The sequence below is a fragment of the Hyperoodon ampullatus genome, assembly GCF_949752795.1.
Source record: "Hyperoodon ampullatus genome assembly, chromosome: 9".
NCBI lineage: Eukaryota > Metazoa > Chordata > Mammalia > Artiodactyla > Ziphiidae > Hyperoodon > Hyperoodon ampullatus.
In genome coordinates this window covers 85,258,712-85,270,719 of record NC_136922.1, presented here as the reverse complement: position 1 = coordinate 85,270,719, position 12,008 = coordinate 85,258,712, and the positions used below count along the sequence as shown (strand labels likewise).

Here is a 12,008-nt window from a genome sequence, read left to right as displayed (position 1 = left end):
GAGACCAGTTATTAGGCTCTTGTGGTAATCCAGGTGAGAGAGAGGTCATGGTGTTGGACCAGCTGTTGTAGCAGTGAAGGTGGTTAAAAAGTGATTGCAATATGGATATTTTTGAGAGTAGAGCTGAAAGAATTTGCTGATGGATCAGATGTGGGGTATGAGAAAAAAAAGAGTGTCAAGGAGTCAAGTCTGACTCCAAGGGTTTTGGCTTGAGCCGCAGGAGGTATTTACTGACTCGTGGAATACTGCCATATGCTTTGCATTCTGTTTGATGCTCATTCCATCACTATGAAGGAGGGTTAGCATGTATTAGACTGAGGAAGAATTGTAAGGGTTTTAATTGTAGAAGCATTTCTTACTCTTGCCTAGACTGTGTCAAGGGGCACCTGATGTTGCCCAGAACATAAATTTAGCTTCCTTCCAAGTCATCAGTGTGTCTCTGTAGGTGGCTACCTCCTTGTCTTTCAGGAGAGCAACTGGAGGGAAGTAACATCCTGTGTACCTCTCTTTCCCCCCACGGTATCCAAGTACGTGATGAGTAGGCAGGCTAATAGTGTGCTAATGATCACTCTGTTCTTATCTTCTATTTTGTTAGTAACAGAAATTAGAATTAGGATTGTCGACATGGCTCTGATTGCTATACAAACCATAGCAGCTGCCTGGTTCTTTGTCATTTTAAGTATAGATATGGGCGAATGAGAGAATGAGAATGAATGCTGTATAGCAGTGTTTCTTAAACTGCAGATCATTGTCCATTAGTGGGTCATGATTAGAGATTTTTTTTTAATGAAATAGGAGTATATCTATACATGGTAAAGGAGAAGTTTTCATAAAATTGTTTTTTTTTCAGTTTTGTAAAAAACTGCATCCTGGATCCACTATAAGTTACGTTTGTTACTGTGGGTTATCAAAACAATTGAGAAACGCTGCTCAACAGTGGTTGGTTGTGTTCTGGGGAAGAACAGGCTTTTGAATGGGAATTCTTCTTTTGGGTCCTCAGAATATAGGCTACATGTAACCTTACCTGTAGCTTGTGTATGTAGTCTACATCTTTAACAGAAGCTGCTATTCCCTTTTTAAGAAAAAACGTGCTTTTCTGTCCAGGCAGCCAGATGTACTGAATGCTGTACTTAGTGGGATGGGAGGGAGGGGTTGTGGTAAGACCTCACCAGTAGTGGTGACCTGGACATGCCACTTAACCTCTTTACGATGGGAATAATTTCACAGGATTGTCGTAAAGATTCAAGTAAATGTGTGAGAGTGCTTTGTGCAGACATAAACAATGCGTGGTGTTTTTGTGAGCAACATGCTTCTGTTTTGTCACTGAACTCCTTCACCTTTCAGCTGCTTCGTTTTTGGTTGTACTGATCAGGAAGGGCCCTGATTTTTCTTGTTCTTGTTTTCTGAAAGTGAGTGGGCAGGCTTTTGTGAGAAGGAGTTTCAAGAGAAAAAGAGATCGTCAGATCGTAGTATGCTTTCCTGGTGCCAGGTGTCAACTTTAACCAGTTTATTAGTGGATCAGCGTCCTGTGTTAGAGAGCTTGTACCCTGAAGCAGACTGGAGTGTAGTTGTAAAAGGAGAGCGTGTGAGCTCTGTTTCTTCTTTGGGTAGTAAGCAGACTGACTACTTGGTCTGTCCTTTTCTTTTTTGATACAGTAAATTACTTAAAATTTTACTACACAAAAATATTAAACTGAAAAAAGAAATACCAAAAAGGGAAAAGGTGGGTTACAGTTGATAATTGCAACTGTTTGTCTTAAATGATTCGTTTGGAAAAAAGCGATGATGATATTGGCTTTTCCCTTCTTGGTGTGTTCTGACAAAATGAGATAAGAGGTTTACAGCCGCTTTAGAAAGGTTTAATTTGATATTGATTTCTAGGGCTTGGTAATAATGGTAATAGTGTCTGCAGGCTTCTGAAGCAATGTTTATTGTTTGGGGTTCTTTTTTCAGGACCCCTGGCGTTCATTGCCGATCTGTTCTGTGGGGCGCTGGCTGAATTATTTCTTTGTAATTTTTGAAGCTACTGTACTTACCTTTCCTGCCTTCTCTGGTGATGTTTTGTTCTGTTTGACGTTGAGTTCTTCTTCAGGGGTGTAATGCATATCATGGGTCCTCCAAATTCTTGAAATTATCAGGAAAGAAGGAAGAAAGGGAGCTAACAGCAAAGACACCACATTAGAAGAGGAAGCCTAATAATTTCTGAGCAAAGAGGGGATGGGGGCCACTCATGCTAACCTTGTCTCTTTCTCTTTTGAGAATTTTGGCAGACTGGCTGGCCTGGCTGTATATTTGCTAGTTTAGGGCTGTGAGAATTTACTGGTTTAGGGATCTTGGCTTACTGTTAATCTCCCCTCCTCCCATCCCCATACTGTTCCAGGGAGTAAGGCATGTCGAGGCTTCGGCTATGTCACTTTTTCTATGCTGGAAGATGTTCAGAGGGCCCTCAAGGAGATTACCACCTTCGAAGGCTGCAAGATCACCGTGACTGTTGCCAAGAAAAAACCGAGAAATAAGTCCAAGGAAAAGGGGAAAACTGGTGAGTTTCTAGTAGCCGAAGGGAGTTTTCCTCCAGGATTGAGGGGGCAGTAGATTGGCTCTGGGAGTAGTGTCTAGGCCTAAAAGCTTCCTGAATTTCCTCTTGATGTCCAAAATCATCCAATGTATTTTGTTACTAGTTTTAGTCTTTTGTTTACTTCTGAGTCTGGACAACCTGGTGTTCCTGGGCATTGCCGTACTTAACCCTGTGTTAAATGCCATCTGTTGCTAGTAGCTTCTTTCCTGTGATGTTCTGGGCCAAGGGGATCACAGATTTACTTCATTGCCATTTATTTTTTAGAAAATTCAAAGTCCCCAAAGAAGGCGCTGCAGCCTAAAAAAGCTAAAGTGGCAGATAAGAAAGCCAGATTAATTATTCGGAACCTGAGCTTTAAGGTAAGAGACAGAGAAAACTAACAGTGAGTGTTCTGAAGGCTGTTGGAGCCAAGGCATGCTCATTGGTCGAACTCCTCACCAGGATGGTATAATTGGGCTTAATTCCTTCTGGGAACGAACTTTAGCCTTGTTGAATTCAGAAAATGGGCCTGTATAAACAAGAACTTATTAAGGACAGAGACTGTGAAGATGCCTTGGGGAAACTACTGCTGAGAAAGGGAGGGGAGGAAAAGCTCTCTGATATCTGTCCTTTTTGCCTGTATAGGAACAAAGCAAGATGTCGTCTATTTTGAATGTTTGGTGTCCTAGTCTCAAAATTTAAAAAGGAGTACAAATATTCAAGCTCTTCCTAGTGAACTAATTGAATAGTTGATGTTTTGTGTTTATTTGCTGTGATAATATCTCTTTTTCTTTCTTCACTTTTGGCTTCAGTGTTTAGAAGATGACTTGAAGACAGTATTTGCTCAGTTTGGAGCTGTGCTGGAAGTAAACATCCCTAGGAAACCAGGTACTGGCAAACCTTTATTTTGTGTGGATTAGATTAAGGTTATTTTACATAATGGTCTTTTTCTGTATCACCTTTGAACTAAGCAGAAATACAAGGTTCGGATCATACTCTGTGAGCCCCAGATGATATGATATATGTAAAGTATCAGGCACAGTGCTTGACAAATAACAGTGTTTAGTCCCCTTAGGGTATTGTTAGTTAGATCAGAACTACTTTTAGAAGACAAGTTACAGTTTGAGAAAATGCATTGCTCTCCCCAAGCCTGTGTCAGGGTAACCTCAGCAGGATATAGGCTTGTGCTTTGGGCCAGGGGCTGACTGGTTGATAGGATTTGGGTCTTCTTGCCAGTCCAGGTTTCTGTAACATCCTTCCTAGTGTCTGTTGGTTCCCTACCAGCTACCTCTAACTTCTTTGTTGTCTTTGCACGCAGATGGAAAGATGCGTGGTTTTGCTTTTGTTCAGTTCAAAAACCTCCTAGAAGCAGGAAGGGCTCTCAAAAACATGAACATGAAAGAGATAAAAGGTAAGTTTTCTATGCCCATACCATTGACTCAGATATTTCTGGTGTTCAGGCAAATTAGCACAGTAACCCACTTTCTACATTTTCAAAAGGTGTTTGCCTTGTGGAGAGTCTCATTGCTAATATAGAAGCTGTTTTGGTGAAATATTCCTAGTACTTGATCTTAGGGTTAAACTTGAAAGAACCCATGCTGTCCTTCTCTTTTCTTTTTTTGGTGATGAGTGTCCTTTTAAATCCCTAATGAAAAACTGTCCCTGACTGATAGAGGCAGGTTGCTGTCTAGAGGATGTGGGATTAGCAGGTTCCTCCCTCTTGGTTATGATCACTATTCAGCATCTGTGGGCTTTTTTTTTTTTAAATTACAAATTTATTTATTATTTATTTATTTGGCTGCATTGGGTCTTCCTTGCAGCAAGCGGGGGCTACTCTTTGTTGTGGTGCGTGGGCTCTAGGTGTGCAAGCTTCAGTAGTTGTGGCACGCAGGCTCAGTAGTTGTGGCTCACGGGCTCTAGAGCACAGGCTCAGTGCTTGTGGCGCACGGGCTTAGTTGCTCCGTGGCATGTGGGATATTCCTGGACCAGGGATCGAACCTGTGTCCCCTGCATTAGCAGGTGGATTCTTAACCACTGTGCCACCAGGGAAGTCCACCTGTGGGCTTTTAAACTGACCTTGACATTACTCTGGGTATTGATTTACCAGGTACAGTGCCTAAAGAAGGGATTGGCTTGGAGACTTCCTAACTTCTGAGTAACATGCAATTATTCCAGAATGTCTCTTTTCCCTCTTGCTAGTATAAGTGGAAACTTGGTCTAACTGGAAACACTGTTCTGATTCTTACTCTGTCTTGTTCCAGGTGTAGTGGCTGTGTAGAAAGGCAAAACTTCTGTTCATTGATAAAAAGGTTAAGGGTTAAAAGAATAGACACCTACCAGGAGTTTTATTTTAGGACCAACGGTCTCTGAATCCGTAGTTTCTTTGTCTCCTTTGGTTCCGTTACTGTCTTTGACGAATAGGAAGCCATTTATAGGAAATAGAAATGTTAAAGAGAAGGGCTTTCTGATGCTACTTTTCTGTTTGACAGGGCGGACAGTGGCTGTGGATTGGGCTGTGGCAAAGGATAAATATAAAAATACACAGTCTGCCTCTGTCGCAGGTAAGATGCAGTGGTGTTGGGTAGGAGGGGTTTTATGTCCTAACTGTTTGTCAGTCTGTATTGTACCATCTGGTGATCTGGTCCCAAAACAGGATCTTTTGAATCTAAGCCCACTCCTTGATGTGGATGTGAAGAGTGGGGCCCAAGTTCATTGTCCCTACTACTTGCTGTACTTTCCCAGCTTTCATAATAGGGAGTGATGGAACATTAAAAATAGGGAAGCTTAAAACTTGATTTTTATTTAGAAAACAGTTGGCTTTTAAGCCACCAGGAGCTCAGAGAACAGAACTCACAGAGATTAAATTTCATGGCTGGGCTCCAGAGCATGCATTGTGCTGGCCATGGTGCACAATGGTAGGCTGTTTGCAGAGGCTCAGTTGCTGAGCCAGGTTAACCTTAAGGCTTCTGATGAATGGGACAGCCTCCGAGGGAATCTCAGCGATGAGGGGTTTTTGTTGTTTGTTTTTTTTCTTTTTTTTTCCCCCATACTTTTTCCTATTATGTACAGTAAGAAAAATATATGAGCTTCTGTAAAACCAAAGGAACCGGGAACTTGGGGTATTAGTTACTCTTGTTTAAATAACCTTGTTTTGGATACTAAATGAATTCCTAACTTTCTTTACCAACTATGTATGTAGGTGAGGAGAAGAGGCCTGAACCTAAGTGTCAGGAATTAGGTCAAGAGAATGGCAGGGAAGAAGAGGATATGGAGGCGGAGGAGAATGATGGTGGTTATGATGATGAGGAAGATGATGAAGAAGAAGAGGAGGAGGAGGAGGAGAATAGAGAATCGAAGCTGACCAAGCCTGTGCAAATTGAGAAGAGGTAAGTGGCTCAGTGTGTTCTGAGACAGCAGAGGAAGATTCAGGGTTGTCCCTGAGAGGAAAATATCTTTGCCTGCCCCCGTCATTGCAGAATTGACATGTGTGGTGAAGTTGGAGAGGCAGGCCCCTCTCTCATCCCAGAACCTTAGTTCTGATCTGTGCCATTGCAGAGCAGTCAAGAGGGCAGCACCTGCAGAAAGCAGTGAAGAGGAGCATTCTGATGACAACAGCGACCTGGAGGAAGGAGACAGGATTGATGGTGGAGAGGACCTGAGTGACACCACTCAGAGTGATACCAACACTGAAGAGCAAGAGGAGGAAGGTTTGCCTTAAATTTAAAATAAGTTAGTGAGAAATGTGCATCAGTTCAGCTCAGTCCTCTTTTTAAATAGGACCCTAAGGTGTCCTGTCAAATTTATGTTTACATGCTGAAAATGAAACCTTTATATTCCTTTCTTTTTTTTTTATTTTTTATTAAATTTATTTATTTATTTATTTTTGACTGCGTTGGGTCTTCGTTGCTGTGGGCGGGCTTTCTCTAGTTGCCGTGGGCGGGGGCTACGCTTCGTTGCGGTGCGCAGGCTTCTCATTGTGGTGGCTTCTCTTGTGGAGCATGGGCTCTAGGCACACAGGCTTCAGTAGTTGTGGCACGTGGGCTCAGGAGTTGTGGCTTGCAGGCTCTAGAGCTCAGGCTCAGTAGTTGTGGCGCACGGGCTTAGTTGCTCCGCGGCAGGTGGGATCTTGCCGGGTCAGGGCTCGAACCTGTGTCCCCTGCATTGGCAGGTGGATTCTTAACCACTGTGCCACCAGGGAAGCCCCTATATTCCCTTCTTTTAAAGGTTTTTTTCTTTTTTTTTAACGAGTTTGGAATCGTGTTTGAGGATTAAGATTCTTAGGGAATTTAAAACCTAGCTTAATGCTGAGGCACTGCCTCTGTCTCTCTCAATTACCCAAATTGAATGAATAACTGGATAAACAGGATATTGCATCCTACCACCAAAATGGGTTCTATTTAATTAATTTAATTTATTTACTTCTGTACTAAAATTACATTTTATTAAATGTAACAAACTCAGGAAGGGAAACACTTGTATTTTTCCATCCATGCTGTTGTCTGTAAACAACAGATAATACGGAGTAGATTTGAAAGCCCAAAGATGGTGTTTTTTCCCCTCAGTGATTAGAGGTATTATTTTAAGTGTGTCTGCAGTGTTAGCAAACCCCAGAACATCAGCTTAGTATATTCTACTCAGAATCAGAGGTACTTGAACCACTGGCACCTTCCAGGATGAAGACTGACAACAACAATAAAATAATCCATTATGATAGTAACAAACTACTGAACTCAGAATATCTTACCTGGAAAGGCTCAGTTCTTTTAAGCAGTCTTTTCTGCCTTTTATCATGGGCTTAGGAGTCAAACCATGTGGGTTCAAGTCCTGGCTTTTCCATTTCTAGTTGTCTGGTTCTGGTCAAGTCCTTGCCTCTAGTTTCCATATTACTTCATCTGTGATTGGATGTTAGAGGTCCCCATCTCCTGACATTGCAGAGAGTACCTTCCCAACAGTATTAGTTGCCTTTGTTGCTACTAATCTTATTTTTATGCGCCCCCCTCCCCCCACCCCCGCCACCAACAATCTTCTAAAAAATGTGAGTATCATTAGGTTAGATGTAAGATGGCTGCTGATAAAATCTTCTGCCTTTAGTGGTCACTGGGAGGGAGGCGGAGGCAGTCTGAGCATTCCGCTACTCCATTCAGTTGAGCAAATCAAGTCTCCTTTCCTCATCATTTGCTTAAAAAGAATCATTTATTGAACACCTACTAATGTTAAACTTCGGGCTGAACAGAAAAAAAAATCCTTGTTCTCTAGGAGCTTTTTTTTTTTTTTTTTTTCCGGTAGGCGGGCCTCTCACTGTTGTGGCCTCTCCCATTGCAGAGCACAGGCTCCAGACGCGCAGGCTCAGCGGCCATGGCTCACGGGCCCAGCCGCTCTGCTGCATGTGGGATCTTCCCGAACTGGGGCACGAACCCATGTCCCCTGCATCGGCAGGCGGACTCTCAACCACTGCGCCACGAGGGAAGCCCCTCTAGGAGCTTTTGATCTGGCTCCACTACTTTCAGTCACAAAGGATTGGCAGGAAAACAAGCAAAGACCAACAAAAACACTTCTGCACTTTCATCAGAGTTTTTTAAAAATGTAGATGAACCAATTTGGAACTGATGAATGAACACTTCGGTGCACACCCTTCCCATGTTGTATGTAAATGCCCATGTGTTTGCTCTTTGGAAAGGTTGGAATAGATGCTTCATGAGACAGTGATTTTTAAACCTGTCATGAGAGAAAAATGTACTTTTTTTTTTTCTTTTTTACTATTACTACACCTTCGTTTATTCAGACAACAAATATTCAGAGTGCCTGCAGTGCTACACACTGGGTGAACAGGAGTTAAAAGAAAATAAAACGCCACATTTCCTAGAAATCACAATAATAGCTTGTTTGGCAGAGGGTTTCACATCCTGTCTCTGCTCCTTTCTTAAGGTATGACTTTGGGGCAAGTTACTTAACCTCTATACCTCAGTTTCTTCATCTATAAAATGGAGATAATAACCACATAGGGTTGTTGTGAAGATTAAATTATTTGTGTGACTAATGCCTTGTACTACTAGTATTATCATTGTTACTGTTCTGTGGCAGTGGTGGAGTATAAACAACAATTTTGAACTGAAATGGGGATAAAGGCCCTCCTGGGGCATTTTGTAAAACTGTAACCAAACCATATTGCTACTTTTATCAAGAATGTTGGGTTTAAACTCAACTAGTTTATTGAGGGAGGCAGGTCATTACAGAATGAGGAGCAGTCAGTAAGTGGTCCTTTAGTTTGTCTGGGTGGAGGTTTTTATTCACTTCTCAGGTCTCCCTTCTCCCTTTTCTGTAAGTCTGGCATGTTGATTTGACCATATGAGAAATCTGAGGAAATAAGCTTTTTCTGTGAGGAGAGAATAGTAGACACCTTAGAAGCAAAGAAGCTTTTATTCTGAAGGAACTGAGAGACCTTGCATTCTATAACCAGATTCAGCTGTCTCTTACCATTCTTTCACTTGAAAAAATTATAAGACTGATGGATAATAATGAGAGAAAATTAATTAAAAATACAGTACAAAAAATATAAATAGTGCAGAAGGGTGTAATATAGAAATTTATGTAAGATCTTAATTTATGTAAGATCTTTAAAAGTTCCTCACCAGTCCTCCCAGTAGTCCCCCAAAGTAGTCTCTGTTATTTCTTTTGTATCCTTCCAGAAATTTTCTGTGTATATATAAGCATATATGTCTATTTTTCCTTTTTTTTTTTTTTTTGCGGTGTGTGGGCCTCTCTGTTGTAGCCTCTCCCGTTGCGGAGCACAGGCTCCGGACGCGCAGGCTCAGCAGCCATGGCTCACGGGCCCAGCCGCTCCGCGACATGTGGGATCTTCCCAGACCGGGGCACGAACCCGTGTCCCCTGCATCGGCAGGCGGACTCTCAACCACTGCGCCACCAGGGAAGCCCCTATGTCTATTCTTAAAATCAATGAGTCTCCCTTAAACCCAAATCCGCAGCCACTTAGGGCCCCTCCCCAGAGACAACCAGTGTTTCTTGTGTATCTAAGGATAGTTAATGCTTTTATAAGCAAAAACATGAATGTATATGCACTTATGTAGAATATAATGTATATTTGTGTATGCGAATGTAGATATATATTTTTTTCTCCTCAAATGTTTACATTTTATATTTCCAGAAAGTTTACACTGTCACAACAGTATATGGGAATCTCTCTTTTTCCCCACACCCTTACCACAATGGATTTCATCTGTCTTTTTTGTTGTTTGCCAATCTGTTGGTGATAAATAGTATCTCATTTCTTGTGCTGTGTTTTTCTTTAATTATGAGTGCGTTTGAGCATCTTCGTATATTTAGTTGCATATCCTTTGTTCATTTTTAATTGGAGTTCTTAATTTATGTAAGATCTTTATATATTTAAAAGCCTTTGTTGTAAGGCTTGTACTAGTCTTTTTCAGTTTTTTGTTTTTCTTTTTACTTTGGATATACAAGTCTCAAAGAAGAAGAAGAAGAGGAAATTACCCTCTGATGTGAATGAAGGGAAAACTGTCTTTATCAGGTATGACTTTCTATCTTGAGAACTGCTGTTTGTGTTGCCTTCATAGGTTTCTTTTCTTCCATTCTTCCTCCCTCCCTTCTTTCCTTTCTTCATCATCTTCTTTTTGCACTAATTCTGTTAGCTAGGCCAAAAAGTTAGATGCATCGAAGACCATTAGCACATAATGTGTGCTAGGAACATAGCACACAATGAGAAATGTGTAGGAGAATCAGAACTATACACAGAAGATAAATAGCAGGGGTCTTTATATCTTGTCCTCATTTAGATTTCATTCTTTGTAATTGGGGTGGGATCATTTGGAACAGATCAGTTTTTCAACTATTAGAACCATCTTGCTTCTGGCCTTTGTTTTAGGGTGAGTGCTAGGGAGGGGTGATACCACTTATCCCAAGTGAATTCTCTCTTCATGCCTCACTTATCTTCTACAGTCATGTCCAGAGTATAGTGAGGCATCCCATCTGTTTCCTGGAAAACTGAGGGAGGGAGATAGGTGTTGTATCATGTTGCCATTGCTGTTTTAGTCCTACTGACTGCAGTAGGTTGGTGTTTTCAGGAGGTTGGGATATCTTCGGCATACCTCAAGCATGCCTTCTCATCCTTAAGTACCATTGTGCTAGGGCCATTTGGGTCTTATTTTAGAGATGTCTATTTTATTCTCTTGTATAGTCTTTTAAGATTGTTTTCATTATACAAGTAATTTATGTTTATTGTGGGAAATACAGGAAATGAATAAGCAAAAAGTTAACCTTAATCACTGCTTGGGGAACACCCACACACATGTTCATAACATCATAAATATTTACAAAGATGATTTTAGCCTATACATGCTGTGCTGTAGCCCATTTTCTTTCTTTCTTTCTTTTTTTAATTTTTTAATTTAATTAATTTTTTTATACAGCAGGTTCTTATTAGTTATCCATTTTATACATATTAGTGTATATATGTCCCATTTTCTTTCTTTATAGCATGTCTTTCCATGTTTTTTTACTGTGTTATTTGTAATTTCTATATAATTTTGTATTTGTAGAGGATTCTGTGTAACAGGAAAGAAGGAATGTCACACTTAGAAGCCTGTGACCTCAATACCAAGGATACCATTCCTTATACATCTTTTAATTAAAAAAGAACTTAGGGAAGTAAAGGATGGAAGAGAGAAAACTATGTCCACGATGAGGCAAATTAGAAGAAATAATGTAGCTAGGATATGTCTTATTCCAGAACATCTTTTTTATCTTGGTTATTCCATAAGATAGAGCTGTTTATGGGGTTGTTAACTAGCATAAGAGAAGTAAAATTGTAGATATTTATTTGGGACTGTTTTTCTTACCCCTGGAAGGCTGTGCATAGCTGGGAAAAGAGGAATCTTTACACTGTGTTGAAATTTAGTAGAACAGAATCTCCTTCCAACATTTTTTAATCCCATCGAGAGAAATAGTAGTTTTTTGTTGTTTTTGCACTTAGCTAGTAAACTTTACCATGTTTGGTTTTGAGTTATTATTTTGAAGGATTTTCTGACTTCTGTAAAATTTTAACTGAAACCTGGATTTCATAGGAGTACAGAGGAGACATTTGACTTTTCATTAGCTGTCTGTGAATCTTTTGGTTGTAGTAAGGGAAACTAAGTTTGGCCAGTTTAAGTGAAAAGGCTGGTATGTTGGATGAACATTAGGGTGGCTCACAGAACAAAAGTTGTCAAAGAGCAGACCTCAAGAAGGGGATGAAGATCTGGGTGGTTCTGGGACCCTGGCTGCAGAAGGCTATGTGTTCTTTTCTCTGAAGACACCCATCCTTTTTTCTATCCCTCGTTAAGGTATAACATGTATTCTGTAAAGTGTGTTAATGTAAGTGTACAATCAGTGACATTTTTCATGTATATAACCATCTATATACATATACCTTTATACATGGATA

General features: G+C 40.7%; 1 protein-coding gene across 4 annotated transcripts in view; it reads left to right on the top strand.

The window, feature by feature from the left end:
- RBM28 (RNA binding motif protein 28) overlaps nt 1–12,008 on the top strand; it is a gene marked incomplete at its 5' end in the record, with an annotated part of 30,043 nt that overhangs the window by 1,276 nt on the left and 16,759 nt on the right. Inside the window, 8 exons of one of the 4 annotated variants that reach the window (XM_079711630.1) lie at nt 2,381–2,539; nt 2,840–2,934; nt 3,367–3,442; nt 3,873–3,965; nt 5,044–5,115; nt 5,754–5,940; nt 6,110–6,261; nt 10,031–10,097. In XM_079711630.1, the coding sequence (XP_079567756.1) occupies nt 2,381–2,539; nt 2,840–2,934; nt 3,367–3,442; nt 3,873–3,965; nt 5,044–5,115; nt 5,754–5,940; nt 6,110–6,261; nt 10,031–10,097 (901 nt within the window). Of the gene's footprint in view, nt 1–2,380; nt 2,540–2,839; nt 2,935–3,366; nt 3,443–3,872; nt 3,966–5,043; nt 5,116–5,753; nt 5,941–6,109; nt 6,262–10,021; nt 10,098–12,008 lie in introns of all 4 variants that reach the window. The other 3 variants (XM_079711632.1, XM_079711631.1, XM_079711633.1) reach the window with 3 other exon arrangements.